This window comes from Scylla paramamosain, chromosome 7 (assembly GCF_035594125.1).
Source record: "Scylla paramamosain isolate STU-SP2022 chromosome 7, ASM3559412v1, whole genome shotgun sequence".
Taxonomy (NCBI): Eukaryota; Metazoa; Arthropoda; class Malacostraca; order Decapoda; family Portunidae; genus Scylla; species Scylla paramamosain.
Genome location: NC_087157.1, coordinates 9,337,501 through 9,363,279, shown reverse-complemented (window position 1 = coordinate 9,363,279; position 25,779 = coordinate 9,337,501). Strand labels below are relative to the sequence as shown.

General features: G+C 35.6%; 2 protein-coding genes and 1 long non-coding RNA gene across 3 annotated transcripts in view; 2 read left to right on the top strand and 1 right to left on the bottom strand.

The window, feature by feature from the left end:
• The first annotated feature begins 1,201 nt into the window (after positions 1-1,201).
• LOC135102025 (uncharacterized) lies at positions 1,202-4,698 on the top strand. Its single transcript, XR_010269506.1, has 3 exons — positions 1,202-1,359; positions 2,851-3,026; positions 4,175-4,698. It is a non-coding gene; the product is annotated as an uncharacterized LOC135102025 (long non-coding RNA).
• A 1,983-nt stretch (positions 4,699-6,681) lies between these two features.
• LOC135102023 (NEDD8-activating enzyme E1 regulatory subunit-like) lies at positions 6,682-21,374 on the bottom strand. The gene is made up of 9 exons (XM_064006641.1): positions 21,239-21,374; positions 19,871-20,035; positions 19,406-19,588; positions 19,183-19,276; positions 14,577-14,826; positions 14,054-14,333; positions 13,414-13,616; positions 12,349-12,485; positions 6,682-7,951 (listed from the first exon to the last, which is right to left on the bottom strand). The coding sequence occupies exons 1-9, from the start codon at positions 21,325-21,327 to the stop codon at positions 7,721-7,723; spliced, it is 1,632 nt and encodes a 543-aa protein (XP_063862711.1). The 5' UTR covers positions 21,328-21,374; the 3' UTR covers positions 6,682-7,720.
• Positions 21,375-21,419: 45 nt separating this feature from the next.
• LOC135102024 (NADH-quinone oxidoreductase subunit B-like) overlaps positions 21,420-25,779 on the top strand; it is a 4,848-nt gene continuing 488 nt past the window's right edge. Inside the window, exons 1-3 of the mRNA XM_064006642.1 lie at positions 21,420-21,568; positions 24,394-24,584; positions 24,971-25,162. Coding sequence (XP_063862712.1) covers positions 21,556-21,568; positions 24,394-24,584; positions 24,971-25,162 — 396 coding nt within the window. The 5' untranslated portion in view covers positions 21,420-21,555. The remainder of the gene's footprint in view (positions 21,569-24,393; positions 24,585-24,970; positions 25,163-25,779) is intronic.

Here is a 25,779-nt window from a genome sequence, read left to right as displayed (position 1 = left end):
AGTCATTCATCCCTTTCTCTGGTAAACTCTGGAACTCCCTCATTGCATCTGTATTTCCTCCTTCCTATGACTTGGATTCTTTCAAAAGGGAGGTTTCAAGACACTTAACCTTTGTTATTTGATCATCCTATCTGATGTCGTTTTAGGAACTGGCAATTGAGTGCACGTTTTTGTTTTTATAAAAGAATTTTTGTTGCCCTTGGTCAGTGGCTCTTAAAAAAAAAAAAAGCTGAGGAAAGTGCGGGTTGGCCATGTTCTCTCTATCACAGACAATATTCGTACTGTATGTAAATTAGTAATGATGTACTATTTCATACGGAGAATGTATGTGTATATATATGTATTTATGTATGTATGTATGTATGTATTATTATTATTATTATTATTATTATTATTATTATTATTATTATTATTATAATGATAATAATAATGATAATAATAATAATAATAATAATAATAATAATAATAATAATAATAATAATAATAATAATAATAATAACAATAACAACAATAATAATAACAATAATAATAATAATAATAATAATAATAATAATAATAATAATAATAATAATAATAATTACCATTATTATTATTATTATTATCATTATTATTATTATTATTATTATTATTATTTTCATTGCTGTTAGCGGTAGTAGTAAATAATAGTAGTAGTAGTTGTAGTAGTGGTGGTGGTGGTGGTGGTGGTAGCGTCAGTTCAGTCACCACTACCATCACCACCACCACAGCCACCAACAGCAGCACCAGCAGCATTATTATTATTATTATCATTATTATTATTATTATTATTATTATTATTAGTAGTAGTAGTGGTGGTGGTGGTAGAAGCAGCAGTAGCAGCAGTAGTAGTAGTAGTAGTAGTAGTAGTAGTAGTAGTAGTAGTAGTAGTAGTAATAGTAGTAGTAGTAGTAGTAGTAGTAGTAGTAGTTATATGAGACAAATGATGGTGTAACGGTCAAGGCAGGAAAGAAATAATAAAAATAATAATAATAATAATAATAATAATAATAATAATAATAATAATAATAAAAGAGGATTAAAATATGTTGATGACTACAAGAAACAAACAGTTTGATTGTTCAGACAGCAAGAAAGAATACGCAGGGTACAGTGAGACCAAGCAGGAAGTGAAGAGATAAGAAATTGAAAAAAGAGAGAGAAAAAAAAAAAAAAAAAAAAAAACCTTCGCAGGAACTGACACCGTGAAGGAGATAAGGGAGACTCACAGTCCGTCGCAGTGTTATTTTGATAGCTGAATATCTGGTCTGGTGAAGCAACTGAGGTCTCTTTACCCATCCTGTGACTTCCCTGTGTGGCTGACACCTTCCCCACATACTGAGTGTGAGTACTGCGCAGTGATAGGCACGTTGTCATGTAACAACTCGAGGATGACGGCTCGTCATCCTCGGCTGTCCATCTTAACAGACGGCAGCGAGTTTTCCGGGCAGAGCTAAGTGAGTGAGATTTCCCTTCGTTGTATTTTTATTCCTTCAATGAAATGTGTGTGTGTGTGTGTGTGTGTGTCGTCTTGGTTACCCATCATTGCAGGGACGTCAAGAAGGTGCTGGATCGAAGTAATTACCGTCATAATCATAACTGCGTATCACCGTCATGCGGCATTGATAATCAAGTAACGCCTGTCTCTGTATTTTCATACGACAGCGATGTTGCGGCGCATTCCCCTTTTTTTCATTCAATCACTCAATCAATGTGTCTCACTGTCAAACCTAGCACATCTCTAACGTCACTTTACACGTGACTTTAAATCCATCAAAAACCACACGGTTAAGCTGCAGTCTGACGTCATCTTTCTGTTATAAAGGAAGACAAGGGTTTATTTGTTGTTAGTTTCTTCGGATTCCTGGCTCCATCAGCGAGTAAACAGTACGTGATCTCTCATACTGATCTGATATCAAACATTTTTTACTCATATTGTTTTGACTTGAAAACTAATGAATACATTTAAAAGGATAATTTAGTTATCGTTCAGTTCTGCCAATTTTGTTTCGTTCCGACAATTAACCAATGTAAAGACTATATATATATATATATATATATATATATATATATATATATATATATATATATATATATATATATATATATATATATATATATATATATATATATATATATATATATATATATCACAATAACTTAGTCTAAGCTAACTTAACACTGATTTTCGAATTTCAAAAGCTACATATATGGAGCGAAGTCAACTGCTGAGAGGCAGATATCATGATCATAATGATCTCTTTATGACGTGCCATTATAGTGTGCCTGCGTTGCTTCTGTGATTGGCCTACGCCAGTGGTTCTCAACTTGGGGCCTGTGACAAGAATTTAGGGGGACCATAGCGGGCTGTTATAAATGATACATTTCTAAATAATGTTAGGAATCTGAAAAAAAAAAAAAAAAAATGCATCACTCGAGATTTGTCCTGGCAGAAGAAAATTTTCTATCAATTGTAATAAGCAAAGGTGTTCTCAACATTCAATTATTATTATTGTTTTTTTATTATTTATTGTTTATTTATTTATTTATTATTATTTTTTACCTTTTTTGTCGGGATGGGATTAGGGAGAAAAATGAAGGGGAGCCACAGGAATGTTGAGAATTCATGAAGGAGGGGTGGGGGGATTGGAGAGAAGATTGAGAACCACTGGCCTACACCAAGGCAGCAATGCGGATGTGCGTTTCAATGAGAGAGAGAGAGAGAGAGAGAGAGAGAGAGAGAGAGAGAGAGAGAGAGAGAGAGAGAGAGAGAGAGAGAATTTTACTATATTCTGGGAATTGAAAACTAAATAATTATGTTCTTCCTGAATCAAGAACACTCATGTCCCGCCATCAATATCTTGGAGTGATGGTAACAGTAGTGTTATATATAATAACACTGCTGGGGCCTGCCTCGGGTTACGACAGCGGGGATTTATTAGAGCAGACCAACGCGACTGATCTTACTGAGGCGACTGCCGCTGAGGACATCAGCAGGGTCAGGTGCATAGGTGAGTCCTGCCTGACTAATGCCAGCACAAAGCAGCTCTTCATTTCTTTGTATACCTTAGTGATATAAAGTGATTTCATAAGCCACTACCTTTGTAATGATCATATTTAAAGGATATTTAGGATATACAGTATTTTAGGTAAATGCTGCGCGTTGAGGATTGGCGTGAAAGTGACGGAAGTAATTATCATACAACCTCGTTCATATTTACTGAATACTGCTATTTTCTTTACTTATACCGAAGGCCCTGGCTAAAAAGTGTGAAAAAAGAAGGGAAAAGGAAAAGACAAAAAATTCAGCTTCATAGACTGATCGCCTAAGAGAACACAGACAAGGCTTCGAGAATCTAATGGTGACACGACACATTCTTTCCTTACACAAAAACTTCCTACAGCTCAAAATTAGAGAATCAGAGCAAGGTAGAATATTCAACTTTCATTACTATGTAATCAGCCTTCACTGTGTATTTTAAGTGCACTTCGTAATTTAATATTATTGTTGTGGTTAAAGTAATGCAGTGGTAAGCCCATCTGTCTATTCATCTAACTCGCGTTTTCACAAAACTATGAGATCCATTTTGTCGAGAAAATCAGTACCATTCTGTCAGAAATGGTGATACTCTACCTATAAAAATAAATTAAATAGAATAAATAAATAAACTGAGCAAATGGATAACTAAACAAGTAAAATAAAATAAATTAATAATAAAAATAAAAATATGATGATAATAATAACAATAATAATAATAATAATAATAATAACAACAACAACAACAACAACAACAACAACAACAACAACAACAACAACAACAACAATAATGATAATAATAATAATAATAATAATAATAATAATAATAATAATAATAATAATAATAACAACAATACTAATAAACTGAAAAGAAAGTAATGTGAAACATTATCAACCAACAACCCTTGAGGTTGTTGGTTGATAACTGAAGTTGGTTGACTGAAGTTGAGGCTCGATGTTAAGCTTAAGCCAGTGTTATATGAGTCCAGTGAGGACATTACACATGAATATTTGCAAAGAATGTGCTGCATACTGTATATCATTGCTGTCAATTAAGAACATTTATAAAACTGAATCAGAATATCTGGGTATGTAAAGATTCAATGATTCCTTCCTCTATAGCATGTCCATCTGGCTGTGATCATTGTCACCAGTATGTGAATGGCCAGTGCCGACCAATCTTTGGCTGCCAGTAACAAGTCTATACTCCGAAGCCACCATCACTACCACTGCTCACAAAACACATTGAATTTCTATATAACATGTAATATCATTTAGTATTATATATATATATATATATATATATATATATATATATATATATATATATATATATATATATATATATATATATATATATATATATATATATTATAGACAGAATGAGAGCATAACCTTTTGATTTGACTGTACATTGAAATTACCCATTTTATATTCAGCTAAAAATGTTCTATAAGAGTCAGTGAGTCCTTCAAAAGTTTCCTAGGATTAATAAGTTTATTTGGTAAGTTGCAAGAACTATAATTTGTATCTCTTTAATCTAGTGTCATCTGAGACATACATGACTTTTTATGCTTATGAAATGCAAATAAATTACTTATTGTGTATTTACAAATGAATAAAGCTTCAAACAAGATGTAACAGTACTTATTGTTTAATGTTTCATTATTCTGTCCTCTCATTCCACTGGAGATTGCCATCGTGATTGAATGAACAAGTATGTTCTCCATTATGAAACAGGATATGGATGAGTTCAAAATCAGATTCAATGGGCCAGAAGGTCAAGCTTTAATTGATTGGACCATTAAATACCTCATGACTAGTTCAGCTTTAGCTTATATTATGGCAACCTGTTTTGGTATTACATTATTCTCTTCTTTTAGATTAATTTCTGTGGGGTTTTGTTAATCTAATGTAACAATTCAGTTTGGAAAGTGTGGCTATGATTGTTCCTCTCACTGGGAAATGACATTCATTTCCTGGCTGACAACCATACCACACATACCACACACCACATTACCTCAGATTGGACTTTATCCCACTCCCATTTTACCAAACTTCACAATACCTGCTACCACCATGCCACCAGTGTTAAGGATGTATGAAGATATATATCCTTTGTTATGAAACAATGAGAAATTAAGCTATTATAAATAAGAAAAGTGGATATGATTGCCTAACCAATCCAGTTTTAGCTCATGCTTCAGTATCCTGTCACAAAATTACACCCACTGCATCTATCATACTCCTATACATATATGATGCATAATGTCATAACATGGCAGTTGAAACCTATTGAATATCATGGGTGTGGCTGATTGATATATGAAAATTTTGTTGAATTATGATAAGTGTTTTGAACACCTGAAAGTGTTCTTACCCAAGGACCTGATTTACATTTTTTTTTTTTTTTATGGAAAAACAATAAGTTAGTGCTGAAGTGAAAAGTTTATGTCATATGTTTATATTATGTAGGTAAGTGTTTGTTTATTCTATCACTATCTCACTAGTTTGTGGTTGAATTCATGGAATTGAGAAATTAAAAAAAGTGCCCTTTCTTTTTTATCTAACATTTTTTTTCCCACATTCTTCTCTTCCATGAATTCAACCACAAACCAATGATATTCATTGTACTGTGGTGATAGATACTTATTTGAACCACAAAGTTCAATGATTGGTGTATTGTTGTAAATAATTGGCTTTCTTAATCTGATCACTTATGTAAATACGATCCCAGTATTGTCCTGAGAATAAAATCCTAGTGTGGGCTCCACCTTAGACATACATACATAAGTGGCAATTTCAAAATGAGTAACTTATCTTAAGAACTATTTGTAAATTACATACATATATACATGTGCACACGCATATATACTCGCATTATATATATATATATATATATATATATATATATATATATATATATATATATATATATATATATATATATATATATATATATATATATATATATATATATATATATATATACATACTGTATGTAAATTATGATATTTTCCCATAGATTTACATTTTTATAGTGAGATATATTTCTGCAAAAAAAAAAAAATAATAACTTTACAGAAAGTGTGTAGAGATCCATAAAAAAATTATATACTACAGTATACCAAACAAATACCTATTGACCTACATACAAAGTTATAATCCCCCCTTTGAGAAAACAGCTAACAAGATAAGGAGAGAATTTTCAGTTCCATTGTTCAATACCATTCACTTACATTTTTGCATATGCAGGGGATTTAGTTGCATTATTTTAAGACATGGATTTTATGAGAAATGTATCAAAACATCTTTGGACCTATATTACCATTGCCTGTAATCAAACTCTTCTACTATCACTGTTTGGGAAACTGATTTGTACATCTCTTCTTTCAGTAAAAGAGCTTGAGAAGCTCTACAAAGGGCAGCGTTAATGAAATAGATATCTTTATTGGTTCTAAAGTTATAAGAACACAAATATGAACACATTTTCATAAAATTTTCCTGATTCCAACTTTGAGGGACAGGCATTAGGTAGGTAAGAGAAACTGATGGATAGATATATATATAAAAATAAAGAAATAAATGTTAGTACATAAATGTATAGGTAGACACAGATAAAACACCTATTTAATTATCTTTTATATTGGCAAAAGACCACAAAAAAATACATTAATGGAATAACTTATGAACAATGTGTTCAGGCCACTGAAGGCAATGACATACTGCATACCATTTCTTTCTACACACTGAATTTTAGCACCAACAATGGATGCTGCAACACTTGCATTATATGTTGTTACGGTCAGCCTCTGCAATCCTTTGGAAATACATTAGATTACTCACTAATGTTACGAACAAATATGCCAGAATGAAATGTAAGATAAACTTATTAATTTTGGACTGGTTTAATATACAGTGGAACCTTGGTTGCCAAAAGGCTCCCTTTTCGAACAAATTGGTTATCAAACAAAATTTTGAACCCATAATTGCTTTGGTTGCCATACCATAATCTGATTCTCGAACAAGCTATATGGCAGCTTTATTCTTTACTTAGTTGTAAATGAATATATAAAATAAGTATAACACTTATCTATACTGTGTAACTGATGTCAAGTGTTTAGGAGAGGTGACACTCTGTTGCCATTCTCCAGCTGAGCAGACCTTGCTCTCTCTGAGGCTTGAGAGAAAACAGCAGGAACTGTGTCTGTTGGGATGACTGAGCTAGAAGTCTCTCACCTGGTCTTCCTCACTTTATTCCCCTAAACTGATTTTTCTGTTGTTCAAATAATGAGACTTCCCTGTATAATTTTATGTACAAAGTTCTGTTTTAAAAGTCTAAAAAGCCTTCATCTGTTGTCTGGGAATGGATTACTCCATTACACATTGAGTCCTATGGGGAAAATAGTTTTGGTTTATGAACATTTCAAATATCAAACAGCATTCAAGAACAAATTCAGTTAGAGAACCAAGGTTCCACTATACTCTTATTTTGTATATTTGTTCCCTCAGATCTTTATGATTTTTAAAAGCTACTAATTCTAACATCTGGAGAGAGAGAGAGAGAGAAAAAAAAAAAGCTGAATAATGTAAAAAAAGTGCTATATATATATTATCAGAATGCATTTTTCAAACTAAACAGTAATGTCTAAAACATGGATGCAATGATCATAACATGAAAGTTCCTGAAGTTGCTGCTATAGCATTATAAATATGAGTATTATTAATGGGAACATACTGGGCAGTTATTATTTTGATGACCTCCTGAGCAGCACACCCACCAATATAAGCGGCAACAGAGTGCACTTCTGATGCCCCATATCGACACATCTCATGGATGAAGTCGTCCTTCACAATAGGACCACATCCCCAGTCAGCAAGTAATCTATTGACACACACCTGATAGGAAAAAATTAAGAAAATTAACACAATAATATGCAACTCCACACAGTTTGTCTTTAGACCACCTTAAAAGTACATTGTGTGTAGTGTATATACACACATTAAGCATGTTATCTATGAATGTACATTATGTACACAAATGTACACAAATGAAATGCATTTCTTTATTTTCAATAATAGAGAGCTTGGGTTGTGTTTTATTCTGCATCAATCTTATCTTAATGTGACACAATCTGTCAGTAAACAATAGGAAATCATCTGCTTATATGTTCCCACTGCACATGAGGTTGATAAGATGTAGGGAAATTACATAATAATCCTTGGCATACATTCACCAATAACTCAACACCTTCCAAGTCCTTTACTACTACGCTGTTCTTGAGCTTAACTACAAGTTTACTTTTGTCTCATTTCAAGACTTATGAATAATCTTACCTTTCTTCTTGTCTATCAGGGTAGCTTTGTTACAGTGAAGGAGGATCCTGGATTTGTGCTTGTCTTGTTCCAATCAAACTATATTTAATATAAAATTACTACCTCAAAACATTTCTAATACTGGCCCTCCCTGATATATGATTGGATTATGTTCCTGAAAATGTAATCGTAAAGTGAACTATTGTATAGTGAGTTAAGATTAAATGGAAAAAATATGGATGTGTCTTTGTGGCTTATGACAGATCTCCCACAGCCAAGATTGCTGCTTCACATCTCCAGTTCACAAACTGTTTATTTAGTTTAAAGAAACTATAAATTAGTAATAAATGGCAGCTCTTGCTATGTCTTTTAATATTTCAAAATCAAGTAACTTTGTTATAGAACTGAATTATGATACTGCAACTGAAGCAATGATGAGTTCAAAAATTTTGTTCGAAAATTGATTTGTTTGAAAAGGAAGGTGTTTGGTAACCGAGGTTCCACTGTATGGTTATTGCCTAAAGTAATAAAACACGTTACATAAATCAAATAAACAAGAATAAACCAATAAAATGAAATTAAGCAAAATTTTTTTTTGTATTTACTCTCACTGTAGTGTTGAGTCCATGTGTCCCACCTGAAGCTGGAGGACCCTTTACCCTAATGTCGCCTTCGAGGCTAAGGGACATCCAGGGCCCGTGTTCTACATAATGCAACATATTACATACATATTATGACTTTTGGGGAAGTTAGACAGTGTATCTAATCAAAAGAAACACGATATAAAGGAGAAGATGGTGGCCGACACACTGACACATACAGGCAACACAAGGCAAGGTTTGTTTATGTTTATGAAAACTGATCATACTGCTCCCAGCAATTATTTATAATAATACCTTATTGCCTCAAAGAAGAACATTATTTATTCCTAGTTACTAATATTTATTGTTATATTTATGGAGAAAAAAAATAAAAAAATAAAAAAAATAAAAAAAGAGAGCTGGGGATCATGTTATAATACACATGGCGAAGTTGCCATAATGTTGACAGGCTTCTGACAGGGTGAATCATGTCATAGCATTTTAAGAATGATAATAGGAGTTTATGGACGATGATATGAGTTTATGACAGAGTTATGTCTGAAATGCACCATTCTGTTTCGCTGTGACTGATGGACTTGGCTATGAAGGTTTGTAGAATATGGGCCCAGGGACTCTGTGCCACTATACTTACATGTGGAGCACGTGACAGTGCGCTTTCGCAATCATAAAAATGAAACATAATCGATCGTATAGTCAGCAAGGGGTAGTAAAGAATTATCATAAAAGCTAATTATCATATAATGATGAATCAGATAGCAGGGAGAACCTGTACTCTTATAACACAATGCTTACTTACAATGTCACTTCTTTTTATGACAAATTCATAGTTATTCTAAAACTCTGTCAATATATTATTTTTATACACTGGGTTTTTTACTCTACATCAGTGGTTCCTGAACTTTTTTTTTACATTATGCACCCTTTGGAAAAAAAAAAAAACACATCCCTCTGTCATTTATTTACACAAAGCCTAGGAATTAAATGGACTAGTAATATTAAGACAAAATACATAATAATGTGTGTGTGTGTGTGTGTGTGTGTGTGTGTGTGTGTGTGTGTGTGTGTGTGTGTGTGTGTGTGTGTGTGTGTGTGTGTGTGTGTGCTTTCATTTTTGTTGTATAATTCCAAATTGTGGCAGATGGATTCATGCCCATCCCATCCCACCTTGTAATCAGCTCAGGCCCCCCATGAAGTGTGTGTCATCCAGTTTCAGAACCACTGCTGTACTTTTTTTTTTTTTTATGTAGCAGCCATTCTAGGTACTTCAAAAGGTGACATGATTTTTTGTTTGTCACAAAGCAAAGTATATAATTTCAAAACACTTCTAAAATTTAGCTTTGCATTTCCAATTAAGAATAAACCTTTTCATAATCATTCAAACAAATCTTATTTATTGCAAGCTTGTCAGCAGTATGTTGACTGGCCAATTCAAGATCTAACTCCCCTCGTGATTTCTGGCATCTAGCCAAAAATATCTCCAATAACTTTGCTTCTTCTTCTTTCCCTCCTCTACTTCAACCAGATGGCACCACTGCTATCACGTCTATTTCTAAAGCTGAACTCTTTGCTCAAACCTTTGCTAAAAAGTCTACCTTGGACGATTCTGGGCTTGTTCCTCCCTCTCCTCCATCCTCTGACTACTTCATGCCACGTATTAAAATTCTTCGTAATGATGTTTTCCATGCCCTCGCTGGTCTAAACCCTCGGAAGGCTTATGGACCTGATGGGGTCCCTCCTATTGTTCTCCGAAACTGTGCCTCCGTGCTTGCACCTTGCCTAGTCAAACTCTTTCAGCTCTGTCTGTCAACATCTACCTTTCCTTCTTGCTGGAAGTTTGCCTACATTCAACCTGTTCCTAAAAAGGGTGACCGCTCTAATCCCTCAAACTACCGTCCTATTGCTTTAATTTCCTGCTTATCTAAAGTTTTTGAATCTATCCTCAACAGGAAGATTCTTAAACATCTATCACTTCACAACCTTCTATCTGATCGCCAGTATGGGTTCCGTCAAGGCCGCTCTACTGGTGATCTTCTGGCTTTCCTTACTGAGTCTTGGTCATCCTCTTTTAGAGACTTTGGTGAAACTTTTGCTGTTGCCTTGGACATATCAAAAGCCTTTGATAGAGTCTGGCACAAAGCTTTGATTTCTAAACTACCCTCCTACGGTTTCTATCCTTCTCTCTGTAACTTCATCTCAAGTTTCCTTTCTGACCGTTCTATTGCTGCTGTGGTAGACGGTCACTGTTCTTCTCCTAAATCTATTAACAGTGGTGTTCCTCAGGGTTCTGTCCTGTCATCCACTCTCTTCTTATTATTCATTAATGATCTTCTAAACCAAACTTCTTGTCCTATCCACTCCTATGCTGATGATACCACCCTGCACTTTTCCACGTCTTTTCATAGACGTCCAACCCTTCAGGAGGTAAACATATCACGCAGGGAAGCCACAGAACACCTGACTTCTGATCTTTCTAAAATTTCTGATTGGGGCAGAGCAAACTTGGTATTGTTCAATGCCTCAAAAACTCAATTCCTCCATCTATCAACTCGACACAATCTTCCAGACAACTATCCCCTCTTCTTCAATGACACTCAACTGTCCCCCTCTTCTACACTGAACATCCTCGGTCTGTCCTTTACTTTTAATCTGAACTGGAAACTTCACATCTCATCTCTAGCTAAAACAGCTTCTATGAAGTTAGGTGTTCTGAGACGTCTCCGCCAGTTTTTCTCACCCCCCCAGCTGCTAACTCTGTACAAGGGCCTTATCCGTCCATGTATGGAGTATGCTTCACATGTCTGGGGGGGTTCCACTCATACTGCTCTTCTAGACAGGGTGGAATCAAAAGCTTTTCGTCTCATCAACTCCTCTCCTCTAACTGACTGTCTTCAGCCCCTCTCTCACCGCTGCAACGTTGCATATCTAGCTGTCTTCTACCGCTATTTTCATGCCAACTGCTCTTCTGATCTTGCTAACTGCATGCCTCCCCTCCTTCCGCGGCCTCGCTGCACAAGACTTTCTTCTTTCTCTAACCCCTATTCTGTCCACCTCTCTAACGCAAGAGTTAACCAGTATTCTCAATCATTCATCCCTTTCTCTGGTAAACTCTGGAACTCCCTGCCTTCTTCTGTATTTCCACCTTCCTATGACTTGAATTCCTTCAAGAGGGAGGTTTCAAGACACTTATCCACCAATTTTTGACCACTGCTTTGACCCTTTTATGGGACTGGCATTTCAGTGGGCATTTTTTTTATTAGATTTTTGTTGCCCTTGGCCAGTATCCTTCCTACATAAAAAAAAAAAAAAAAAAAAAAAAATTTTCTGTTTACTTCAAAATACTGAGACTTATATACTAATACTGTATCAGCTTCCTCTTACCTTTAGCCTCACAATATCAGTCTCCACTTGATCTTGGAAATAACCTGGGTATGCCCGAAACTCTGAGTGAAACTGATCCACTGCCCGCAGCATCACATACCACACCAGATCACTCTCTGGGTTCTCCAGATGTGCACCTAAAACATCAATATACTGTGAAAGTCAAGTAACTTATTAAAATCACTGAGTGAATAATGCAATTGGGCACCTACATATAGCTGTCCTTCTCTAAAATCACAACATTCCTAAGCTGCAATACTGCACTAGATGACAGATGGCTTCATGTGTAATAACATTTACATACTCAAAAGGAGGGTAACTGAGTACAAATTACAGTGAAATGGTTTAAACGCTATAAGTAACAAATACATTTATGGATTTTGCACACATGTAACCTGGGGGAAAAAAGTCAAATAAAAAATGCTTCCATAGAAACACCATTAAGGTATTATAAAATAATTTTCCATTCTTCCTATGTATTTTAAAGTAAGATAGTAAAATATGACCTGAGTACTTCACAAAAATTTTAGATATGAAGAGCTGTAGAGAAACAAAGGCATGGAGATCAGAGTGACAAAGAGATCATTAACAAAGTGACATCATAGAGAGGTATTTTGGATGGAGCAATGGAAGAATCTATAGGGTGGGGAAACATCTACTAAATAATCAATAAAACATACTGAAAAGGGCATGGAGAAGTAAGCAAGCAATACAGATGTGAGAAATGGCAAAAAATAAAGTATTAAGAAGCAAGCTTAGATCAAGATGTCAATGAAGTAATGAGAATGGGCAAACTTGGCTGTGCTGACAGAATGGATTAAATGTGTGGAATATTTTGAGGTGAAATGTAAAATAGAAACAGGTTCTACCTATGTGATTCAAAGCATTTCTCATAATATAGTGGCTATTTAAGCTTCATAGTTACTTCCTTCTCTGAAAATGGTGCAGACCTCATGAACTGAAGAACATGCATAGCATACATAAGTAATTCATCATTCTATACATTTTTATACAACAGCCAACTAAATACCTCTCTAACTGTTGTTAATATTTAGTTTCAAATACCTATTTCACTGAGATTGATGCTGCCCTTATATTCTTCCACAATTGGTTTGCCTTTTATGACTCGAAGTGCATGTGCATTCTTGCAGAAGTTCTTCACATCATTTTCTAATGATGGCATGACTTTCCGGGGACCCAGCTGCTGACTGTGTTCCTGCACTCTCCGCAACACCCAGTCAGCATCCTGTGCTGCTTGATCACGGTACCTGGCTCACATCAATATTAATGAGTATTTAATGTGCAATAACTACCACATAAAAATTCAACATCATTTGCTTCATAATAAAGAGCCATTTACATACAAGACAGAAATCCTCCTTAAAAAAGAGTAGCTAAGACATCTCCATCAGGGTTTAGAGAGAGCTGAATTGCTCCCTTTTCACCTATACCTTGCCTTATTATACTTATAGGAGCAAGGAGCAAACAAAGAGGAGGGGGTTTTCTGTCCCCTTACTCCATCCCTTTTAGACACCTTGTACAACATGCAGGAAATAGACACATACTTTATATTCTGTGTCTTAAAGCTGACAGTGAGATTATACAACACAGGTAATACAGACCACAGTAGTTGTTGGGGTTACCATATTTTTAAGTCTACAATTAATAAAAAATGTGGTATACAACACTTCAAGAAAATACTTACAAACTTTGAATTTTAATGTATTTTTCTGAATCTGCTGTCATATCTGGAATTGTGCCCCTGACTGGTAACACTCCTCGACCTTCAGAGGATACAAACTCATGCAGGGCTCTGGCCATGATCCAGAAAGGCTTGGTGGTGGGGCTTGGTGTGATATTTGCTGCTTCATTAAGGAGAGTTTGCACTCCACTTGGTATGGAGGTGGGTAATAGGGATGTATTTACTGCTTTAACTGCTTCATCAAAATTTTCCTCATTTTCGCCACTTTCTTTTTCTCTCATCCCTAAAAAGAAAATAATAAATAAATAAGTAATTAAAATAAATAAATAAATAAATAAATAAGTAAATAAATAAATAAATGCAATAAATAAGTAGAAAATAAATAAATAACAAATAAATAAGAAATAATACACAACATAAATAAATAAATATAAGAATTAGAACAAACATACAATCTGAATTACAAATAGTAAGCCTTACGCAAATATCAGAAGCATAATTTAGCCACAAAATATAAACAACGTACCAGTTTTAACGAGCTGAATAAATAATTTCTTTTCCTTGTAATTCTTTGGTGGAGCTCCATGTTCCTGATTCCACTTTTGCAGAAACTTGTAAAGAATAACAACATAGGGCACATGTGAGTGTTCCTTGTCATCCATTGCATCCAGATCAAGACTGTCCATGTACTTTTCCAGGGCAGAGAAAGGCCGGTCCAGTCTCAGGTCAGGAATTTCATTGTCCGGATGACTCTCTATGACTGTATGCTCCTCAATCTGAAGGTACATGTAATTTCTTGAGGGAATTCAACCTAATATGACTAAGTGCTCCCCAATCTGAAAGTATATGTCATTTCTTGAGGGAATTTCACCTAATATGACTGTGTGTTCCTCAGTCTGAAAGTATATGTCATTTCTTGAGGAAATTTCACATAATGTGATTGTGTGCTCCTCATTCTGAAGGTATATTTGAACACCATATAAAAGAAAAAAACTCCCATCTCTGCCGACCCTGCAACAATGACTGTGGTCTTTCTGGACAACAGCTCAGCTGAACTATCACAGGTACACAGACCACAAACCCTCTAGGCTGAGGCTTTGAAACCAGTGTGTCATGTCACATTTATAATATTTTTATCAAAGTAGGCCAAATCCTTGGCTTCACAGATGTTAATATATTCTACCATTATATACTGTACTCCACTGTCCTCAATGGGTAACAAATACTTTCAACCGGTAAATATCTGGCTCTGAAATCATGGAGGGTTTATCAAAGTACTATGTTCATGTGTGTGTTGCCCGTAATAGTTTGGCTGAATCATCCAGAAAACCCACAGAGGCCTGGGGTAAATTTTTTATTGTCTTTGAGTGTACATCATTTCTTGAGGGAATTTAACCCAACATTTATCGTTATCTCCATCATTGAAAAGGTTTTCTACAAGAAAGTTAAGTCCCCTTGAGATATCAAATGCAATTTTTACATCATCATTGAATGCACTCCTTTCATATGAAAACAATTACCCAAATCTATCAGATCAGTTTGGGGCACAATGTATCTCTCTCTCTCTCTCTCTCTCTCTCTCTCTCTCTCTCTCTCTCTCTCTTCCTGAGTATTTTCTTACACATGTATGTGAAACAACAATACAAAATTATGAACCATGGTGTGAATAGGCATGAATATACCTATAAATTCCTGCTTCAACTAATATTATACGAATTATTACTCTCTTGGAATTACTTTAAAGATTCCTTTTATAAGACAGGGGATGACATGGAATGGAGTGAGGTTTCTGGCAAAATGGAAGAGCTTGTCCTGTGTTACTTTGAAAGGAAGAGGAATGATACCTGTGCAACTAAGTATTTCTGGATTATTACATGGCAAATTTTTAACATATGAAAGCCAATAAACACAAAAAAAATTGAGATGCAATGACACTGGCTCTGGACTGTACAGGTCCTCCCTGCTATTCAATTGACCATTATATGATAATTCTTCTTTACTACCCCTTGTCCACTGTACAATTGGTCATGCTTTGTTTTTACAACTGTCCAAGTGCGCACTCACTCGCTCCGCATGCAAGTATAGCGGCATTTGTTTGGGTTAATGACTGTAGTGCTGCGATGCTACAGCACCCAGCATTTCCTGCACTCTCATTGATGTTTGCCAGCTGTATTGTGTGTGTGGAAGTGTCCAGGATTACTGTAGCTGTACTACTTTCTATAATTTTGCCAGTGATATGCAACATCAGCGAATTTATATTGGATGTCCCTTAGCCTCGGAGGGAACCTTAGGGCAAGGGGTCCCCCAGCCTCGAGGGGGACATATGGACTTGACACTACAGTGAGAGTAAGTAAAAAATTGTTTTTTTTATTAATTTTAATTTTATTGCTTTATTCTTGTTTATTTTATTTATGTAACATGTGTTTTGTTACTTTAGGCAATAACTGTATTTACATATGATATTTCATGTTTTTTATGAGTTTTAGGGGACATTAGGGCACATTCATACGGGTTTTGGAACACATCCCTATTTTCCCCTGTTTAATCTTAACTTCACTATACAATCATTCGCTTTACAATTGCATTTCCAGGAATGTAACCCAGTCATATATCAGGGAGGACCTGCATTGCAAGTGTTTTAGGATTATCTCAACAGTCCAAAAAATGTTGCATGACTACATATTTGTAAGCATCACATAATTAGATACAAGGATTTTAAGGATGCCCATGAAAATAAATATGAAAAGCATTTGAGATTAAGATATTATATAAAGCATATATGAGGCAAATAAATATAAGTGAAAAGTAAAAAGAATGCCTGTAAAAGAACTGTTGGAGTATTATTTGTTGTAGGCATCTTAACTAAGACTGTAACACACACACACACACACACACACACACACACACACACACACACACACACACACACACAGGGATATGGATGAGATGGAAAGGTTGAAGCAAAAGGAGCTAGTAGATAAAGCTAAAAAAAAAAAAAAAAAAAAAAAAAAAAAAAAAAAAAAAAAAAAAAAGGGAGAAGTTTTCTGGAGAGTAAGAGATATGAGAATAAAGAAATGGTACATCAACCAGTAAGTAGGATATGTTATACCAATGTAAATGGATTACTATCAACAAAAATTGAATTAAATGAGTTATTAAACAGAAATGCACAGGATGTTGTTGTATTATGTGAGACAAAATGGAAAAATGAATGGGGAACTCCTGACATTGGTGATGATAAATATGATTTATGGATGAAAAATAGAAGTGAAAAGGGAGGAGGTAGAGTGATCATTCTGACTAAAAAATGTATTGAAGTAGAGAAGGTAATAAAAAGTGAAAACAGGTCTGAAATTCTACAAGTGGTGATTAGAAGTGGAAATGGAAGGATAATGAATTATGTAGGAATGTATGTGCCACCTATGACCAATACTTGGCGAAAAGAAGAGCATAAAGAGATGTTGGTAGATGTGTTAAAAGGTCTTGAAAAGATGGTGGAAAGTAGTGATATAGTTATTGTTGGTGATTTCAATTGTAAGGAGATAAATTCGGAGACACTGACAACTCATGGAGTAATAGACTATTAAACTGGGCAGTGGAAAACTTGATGACTCAATGGGTTGATAGTGATACCAGATTTAGTGGAAGAAATAAACCATCAAAACTTGATTTAGTATTTAGCAAGGACATGGAAATTATTGAAGCTATACACTAAGACAGCCCTATAGGTAAAAAGTGATCATGTGTTGATGGAATTTAATTTGAAAAATGAAAAAGTAATCATTGATGAAAATTATAAGGTGAAAAAATTTGAATATAGTAAAACTGACTTTAAAAATTTAAGAAAGTACTTTGTTGCCATGGACTGGAAAGAATCTGAAGATGCAGAAGATTTCAAGAAAAATGGGATGAATTTATAAGGATATATAATTCTGCTGTGGAGAAACTTGTACCTAGAGGAAGAGCAAGATGAAAAAAGGGTAAGGAATGAATCATTACATAATGTAAAAAGGCTAGAAATTGTAAGTTAAATGCTTGGAATAGATGGAAGAGGAGGAAAACTGAGAGCAGATGGGAGGAATATACTGATGCTAGAAACAAGTACGTTGAGATAATAAGAATGGAGAGAAGAAACTATGAAAGAGGTATGACAGAAAAGTGTATAAATGAACCAAAACTATTCTTTAGACATATTAATGGGAAGATGAAGAAGGAAGGTGTATCAAGATTGAAAGTTGATGGAAAAGTCTACGAGGATGTACAGGACATGGCAGAGGTTATGAACAATCGTTTCAGGTCGGTATTTACTGTGGAAGGGGAGTTTGATGCTAGAAGGGATAAGATGATGAGGAATATACTAAGTACAGTCCCAGTCAGTTATGGGGAAATACTTAAGATGATGGAAGAACTTGATGTAAATAAAGCATCTGGTCCAGATGGAGTATCAAACTGGATAATGAAGAATGGCACTCTCATATTTGGATGAAGGAATGATAAAAAATAGTTGATTTCCATGATAAAACCAATATTGGAATATGCAGCAGTGGTGTAGTCTCCTCATACAAGGAGGAATATTATAAAATTGGAAAGAGTACACAGAACAGTCACTAAGATGATTCCAGAGTTGAGCAAGTCGACTTATGAAGAGAGATTAAGAATGTTGGAAATTCCTACCCTTGAAAATAGGAGAGTGAGAGAGGGGATTTAATAAACATCTACAGAATAAATGGTATGGAAAATGTGGACAAAGAATGTTTTATAAATTTAGACACAGAGTACATGGGAACACAGTAAGAAGTTGAAGAAAGTTAACTGTAGAAGAGACATCAAGAAGTATAGTTTTCCTCACAGAAGTGTGAACAAATGGAATGAACTCAGTGAAGACATTGTCAATGCTGTAACTGACCATGCTTTTAAGACCAAACTGGATAGATATAGAGACGGGATACAATGAGATTGCTTCCCTCCTGTAAACCACAACTAGGTAAATACGCACAAACTGTAAAAGTTCTGGATGCACTTCATTGTAATATACTTTATAAATATTTGAAGTAAATGCTGAAGAAAGAGTACAAAGTTTTCATCTAAATTTCAATAAACTCATAAATTCATAAATGTCCATAATTTCTCACCTGTATTCTAATATAGCCAATCATACCGTAACTCCGCACCACGACCAATGGGATTTTGGCATCCCATAATACTTTGGAGAGCATAAGAAGTGTGCTGGAAGAGAATTATTATTGTAAATATAATCAGAAAAGTTAACATATGTAAGTTTAAGAAAATATGGTGCAATTTCTATATTAAAAAAATAAATGAATTCTTTCATTCACTCCTGAGATAAAATCATACCTTTCAGGCAAACATGTTGCAATAACACACGTAAATGGCGTGAAAAATTCTGGCTGATTGTCTAAAATTTCCTGAAGAGGCTGGTCCACGAATGTCCCTCGTACCTCTGGGTTGAGCTCCAGTAGGAGGCGAAGAGCCACCTCACCTCGCGGTCGCCCTATGCTTGCTAAATCCACAAAGAAACTGCAAATAGCATAAAAATAATAAGATAAGCTTGAAGAATCTTAGCTCAAATTTGGTATTGTATCAAGTCTTTGTGCCTATTTGAATTTTTGGTTCCTCCAAAAGAATGGCCAAAGCAAATACCGTAAAATATTGACTCACTGGATTTCATTGTATCAAAATATTACTTTTATTGGAAAGGACTGAAATTCTTATACATATCAGAAAAAAGCCAAAGTTTCTGGGTTTGCAAATACATCAGTCTGAAACCGATCTGATGTTACTCTTGCAATAATCACTTACTTGTTACCAGTATCCTGATGAGCAACTTTGGCATCATCAATTATAGTCACTGCTCCCAAGCCTGGCAACACTAGTGACTTCAGGGTTTCAGTTCCTGTTGCACTGGCATTAATAAGGCATACATGTCCTATCTCCAGCAGTGACTGGCCATGGTCACCCCATAGTCTGTTGGAGAACATAAACTTTAATAAACTAAAATGAACTTTACTAGCATTAAAGAGCAGCTAAAAAAATATATATACTCTAACACTGATATTAAATGGACACTCTACCAATGCCTTATCAAAATATGGGATATGCAGAGCAGCTAAAGGCAAGTAAGGTGCTGGACTTGTGCAATGTCACTTGAGGCACAATCTCTTATTACCTGCTCAACATTTCTGACATCTGTCAAAATCCAATTTTATTTGTTAAGGCATAGTGAATAGTCCCTAATTCCAATGAGAGAGAGAGAGAGAGAGAGAGAGAGAGAGAGAGAGAGAGAGAGAGAGAGAGAGAGAGAGAGAGAGAGAGAGTTGTAGTAGTAAACATAAAAAAAAAAAAAAGAAATCAAGAAAGTAATGGAGATAGTTTTCCTAAAATACTATCCAAATACTCATTCCCTTAGGGACATGAATTTTTTCCTCACATTACTAGTGAATTTCTCAATATACATCATTAGTCTAGTTTCAAGACCAATACATTTTTCTTACATGTTTTGACATGTTCTGAATGACCCTGCATATTTGCTATAGAGAATAAGATGCATCTCTGGATCAGATGCAATAATTTTTTTACAAGATTTTGAGGCATATAATATTGAGAGAGAGAGAGAGAGAGAGAGAGAGAGAGAGAGAGAGAGAGAGAGAGAGAGAGAGAGAGAGAGAGAGAGAGATTTAATTATAAATCTAATGAAAGTTCCAGTAAAAAAAGTTACTGTAGGACAAAATAAACAAGTCCATATATATATATTACTGTGGACATTATCACATGCTAACATATTCACGATTTTCCTAATTAGTGCTGGGAGGGGGTGGGGAGCAGTGTTGCCTTACATTGAAGAGATGTGGTTGTAAATAGTTACGTGACGCTTTTGTATAACTCCACTGCTAGTTCATTACGTTAAACTAAAGCAACTTGGGGAGGGATTACCGAGTTTGGATGATGAGGAACTGTGATATATGGTTTGAGACGTAACCTTTATCCCTCATCCTTCAAAATCTTCTCTCTATCATAATGTTTCCACAAGACCAGCAACAATGACGGTGGATAAATAATGTAAACAAAGGCTGTATGGCTAGGCACAGGAGCATCTCAGCACACAGCACCGCCCACACAGCGCCTTCATGACATGCTCAGCTGTTCTGCACATGGATTCATAATCTTCACCTTAACTGCCGGTCGTATTTCTTTGCCTTTTCAGTCTGCTCACATGATGCCGGGGCGGCGGACTCCATGCTGTGGTGGACTCGCAACATTCGGCCTTACTCGTGCTCGGTACTCTCCCCTCTGATATCGACTGATTTATTTTATGTAAGAGGAGCAGATCTTCTTCTTTCCCATAATACTCGTAAATGGGTAACCTTTATGCATTCATGCAGGTTAGGTAGTGAGGTTTATCAATACTACCGAAATTATAACCAAGCCTAAACGCACTCTCGTCAGCCTGGAGGAAGTGGAGACGTAATCGAGGCAGCAGGACTAGGATGGCTCTCACTGGTACGCGGGGTGTGGTGTTCATTCATTGCATGCCTCCACTTGCACGCTGATTCATAACAATTACAGTGAGGCAGCATAGTTTACATTCTCAGACCTCCTTTCCTGTTAAACCATGCCCCGGTTTGGCGCAGGTCCCAAGGGGTCACACTTACACAAGGTCCCAGTACAGCCTTCGAGTTGATTCTGCTACCTACATATACCTTATTTATTGTATAAATAATATGTTACGGTAAACTGCAAAAAAAAAAACGTGGATATGTCACTTACACTGACCTAATAAAGTCCCTCACATATGCTCTACTGGTATTTTAGATAATAAATGTTTCAGATTCTGAACATAAAAGCCACATCAGTGTAAGAAGAAAAAATAACTGTTATGAACGCTTTGAATATATTGCAGTTTAAGCCCTTACAATCTATACACCTGTAAGTCTTAAGTTGTATATTTTATTTTATTTTATTTATTTTTATTTTTTATTTATTTATTTATTTTTTGGTGCTTTCAACACACCGTGGAGTCAGTTGTCAGCAGGGTCAGTGTTAAATGTCTGCCATTACTTCAATTTACATTTTTGTAAAAATTAGTTTTTTGTGTTTTTTGGTATAGGTTTATGTGATGACACTCATAATTTTTTTTTCTTTTATATAGGAGGGACACCAGCCAAGGGCAACAAAAATCCAATAAAAAAAAAAGCCCACTGAGATGCTGGTCCCCAAACAGGGTCTGAAGTGTTAGTCAAAGATTGAAGTCAAAGAAGTGTCTTGAAACCTCCCTCTTAAAAGAATTCAAGTCATAGGAAGGTGGAAATACAGCAACAGGCAGGGAGTTCCAGAGTTTACCAGAGAAAGGGATGAATGATTGAGAATACTGGTTAACTCTTGCATTAGAGAGGTGGACAGAATAGAGGTGAGAGAAAGAAGAAAGTCTTGTGCAGTGAGGCCACGGGAGGTGAGGCATGCAGTTAGCAAGATCAGAAGAGCAGTTATCATGAAAATAATGGTAAAAAGATAGCTAGAGATGCAACACTGTGGCAATGAGGAAGAGGCTGAAGAGAACTAGTTAGAGGAGAGGAGTTAATGAGATGAAAAGCTTTTAATTCCACCCTGTTTAGAAGAGCAGTATGAGTGGAAACCCCCCCCCAGACATGTGAAGCATACTCCATACATGGACTGATAAGGCCTTTGTAAAGAGTTAGCAGCTGGAAGGGTGAGAAAAACTGGTGGAGACATCTCAGAATGCCTAACTTCATAGAAGCTGTTTTAGCTAGAGATGAGATATGAAGTTTCCAGTTTAGATTATGAGAAAAGGACATACCGAGGATGTTCAGTGTAGAAGAGTGGGACAGTTGAGTGTTATTGAAGAAGAGGGGATAGTTGTCTGGAAGATTGTGTCGAGTTGATAGATGGAGGAATTGAGTTTTTGAGGCATTGAACAATACCAAGTTTGCTCTTCCCCAATCAGAAATTTTAGAGAGATCAGAAGTCAGGTGTTCTGTGGCTTCCCTGCATAAACTGTTTACTTCCTGAAGGGTTGGACATCTATGAAACGTGGAAAAGTGCAGGGTGGTATTATCAGCGTAGGAGTGGATAGGACAAGAAGTTTGGTTTAGAAGATCATTGATGAATAATAGGAAGAGAGTAGATGACAGGACAGAACCCTGAGGAACACCACTGTTAATAGATTTAGAAGAACAGTGACCATCTACCACAGCAGCATTAGAACAGTTAGAAAGGAAACTTGAAATGAAGTTACAGAGAGAAGGATAGAAGCCGTAGTAGGGTAGTTTGGAAATCCAGGCTTTGTGCCAGACTCTATCAAAAGCTTTTGATATGTCCAAGGCAACAGCAAAAGTTTCACCAAAATCTCTAAAAGAGGATGACCAAGACTCAGTAAGGAAAGCCAGAAGATCACCAGTAGAGTGGCCTTGACGGTACCCATACCAGCAATCAGATAGAAGGTTGTGAAATGATAGATGTTTAAGAATCTTCCTGTTGGGGATTGATTAAAAAAAAACTTTAGATAGGCAGGAAATTAAAGCAATAGGATGGTAGTTTGAGGTACACTTTTCCTATGTAGTTTTTATACATTTTCATTAAACTGTTTCCTTTTAATTTTAAGGCAAAACAGTTCTAGTCTGTCAGATTTTGATGTTTCAATTAATATAAAACCATTGTCAATTTCACTTTTATGAAACACGGCTTGGCTGGCTGTGGTCATGTCTGCCACTCACTGCCACTCACAGTGTCTCACTTGAACCCTGTTATGTATTTTCCCATAACTGCCATGCAGTATACCCCAACTGCCACCAAAGAATCTCTGGCAAGTAAACACTTCAGGATACAAGTATTATAAAATTAATTTGGATTTGACCTTACTAAACTTACAGTTTTGATTCTTAAAGCATTCAGGATTTGATGTTATGGTTAATTCTTAATATGGTGATCTAATTCAATTATCAAAGTGTTTGGAAAGATAAAATCACAGCATCATCTGCCTTGTTTTGGCTGTGCCAGCTGCTGTGCAAGTCCAACTGACTGCCATGCTTCAGTCTTGGTTATGTGATAGTGAAGAGGTTTTCAAAATTAAATATAATCAGATAGGTACAGGCTTCATCTCCCTGGACTTCCCTAAAGTTACTTTTTCTGTCAGATTCCGAGTTAAATGTGATCATCATTCTCTAATGTATCAGATTATATAGAAAAGCATATTTTGATTAAAATTTCAGTGTGGTTTTTTGTGCACAGGTATGTTGTTGAAAAGGGTTCAATAAAGAATTCAAACATCTCAGTACAGTCACCAACAAAATTGTTGTATTTTCTTCCAGTGTGGCGTGGTGGTGTGCCACAGCTAACAAGAGCTGTGAGTGGTGCCGTTGTGGTGGCTGCACGAAACAAAAGTGCCACTGCCAGTCCTGCTCCCGTCAAGTACAAGCCTTATTCACCCTTCCAGAACACCTCTAATGCTGCTGAGTATGCAGTTGCCAGACTTGATGATTTACTCAATTGGGGCAGAAAGGTAATGGATTTGATTACCTGTGTATGTTTGATGGAAATTCAGCTGGCATTTTTCAGCACCCTTGACTCCTGGTTTAGACCATCATACACCTCAGACAAACAAGCTATCCTGAAAATATGAAAAAATCACTCATGAATTTAAAATGTGTATGTGCTGGCATACATTTCCAAGATGAAGCAGTGACACCAGATGTTCCTCTTCTACATACAGTGCAGTCTCATTATACTATTGACTTGAATTTGTAGAAATTAGATTGAGTTTAGTGCAGCAGAGAAAACTTTTTTTACACAGATTTTACCTACTTAATGCACAAAGGTGTTTGTGTGTATTATCCTTGCACAATTATTTCCTTGTGTGTGTATATAACACATTTATTGCTTTGCCAGGGATCACTGTGGCCCTTGTCCTTTGGGCTTGCATGCTGTGCTGTGGAGATGATGCAATGTGCTGCATCTCGATATGATGTGGATCGGTTTGGTATTGTGTTCCGTGCTTCCCCCCGCCAGGCTGATGTTATCATTGTGGCAGGAACACTTACCAATAAGATGGCACCAGCACTCAGGAAAGTCTATGATCAGGTAAGAAATCATGTTCTGATACACACATATTGAACTATAATTAATTTCATGCTTAACTTGAGAATTCACTGTGAGTGGAGAAAAAGTTGATTCACTAATAGGTAATTTGATTCTTCATGCAAACACTACAAGAGGTTAAGCATCTAAGTTTGATTTTCTGTAAGATTTTAAATATGAAATTAGAAATGTGACATATGAAAGAGATGAAAATAATGCCATCACTTCTGCAGATTCAGTCATTAAAGATGTTACTATAATATGGTAGGAAACAAACTACAAGAGCCTATACTGAAGTTTAGTTTTGTAGAAATGAAACTATTACAGTCACCCTTATCCTGCGAAAGTTAACACACTGCTAAAGAATTTTAGTTTATTTTTAGATAGTAGTAATCATCATCACCATGCCATGAATAATTAATCAATTAGTCAGTGCACACTTATTATATACATTCAGATCACAAAACTGGGCACAGACCTATTGTGTGTTGAACTAAATTATTCTGTATCTTCCCTTACACTGACCTTCACTAGTGGCTTCATTATTGAGGCTTTTTTATAGTAACTTATGAACATTTGCATGTTATGTGGATGATCATCTAGAGCCAATAATAAATATT

Bases quoted from the DNA above. Each gene is read 5' to 3' on its own strand.
- LOC135102023 (XM_064006641.1), bottom strand. From the start codon at position 21,327: ATGTTGCGAGTCCACCACAGCATGGAGTCCGCCGCCCCGGCATCATGT. The intron at 14,827-19,182 runs GTGAGAAATTAT...ATGTACCTTCAG, and splicing joins TTGGCTATATTAGAATACAG to ATTGAGGAGCATACAGTCAT. The intron at 14,334-14,576 runs GTACGTTGTTTA...TTTTCTTTTTAG, and splicing joins TATTCAGCTCGTTAAAACTG to GGATGAGAGAAAAAGAAAGT.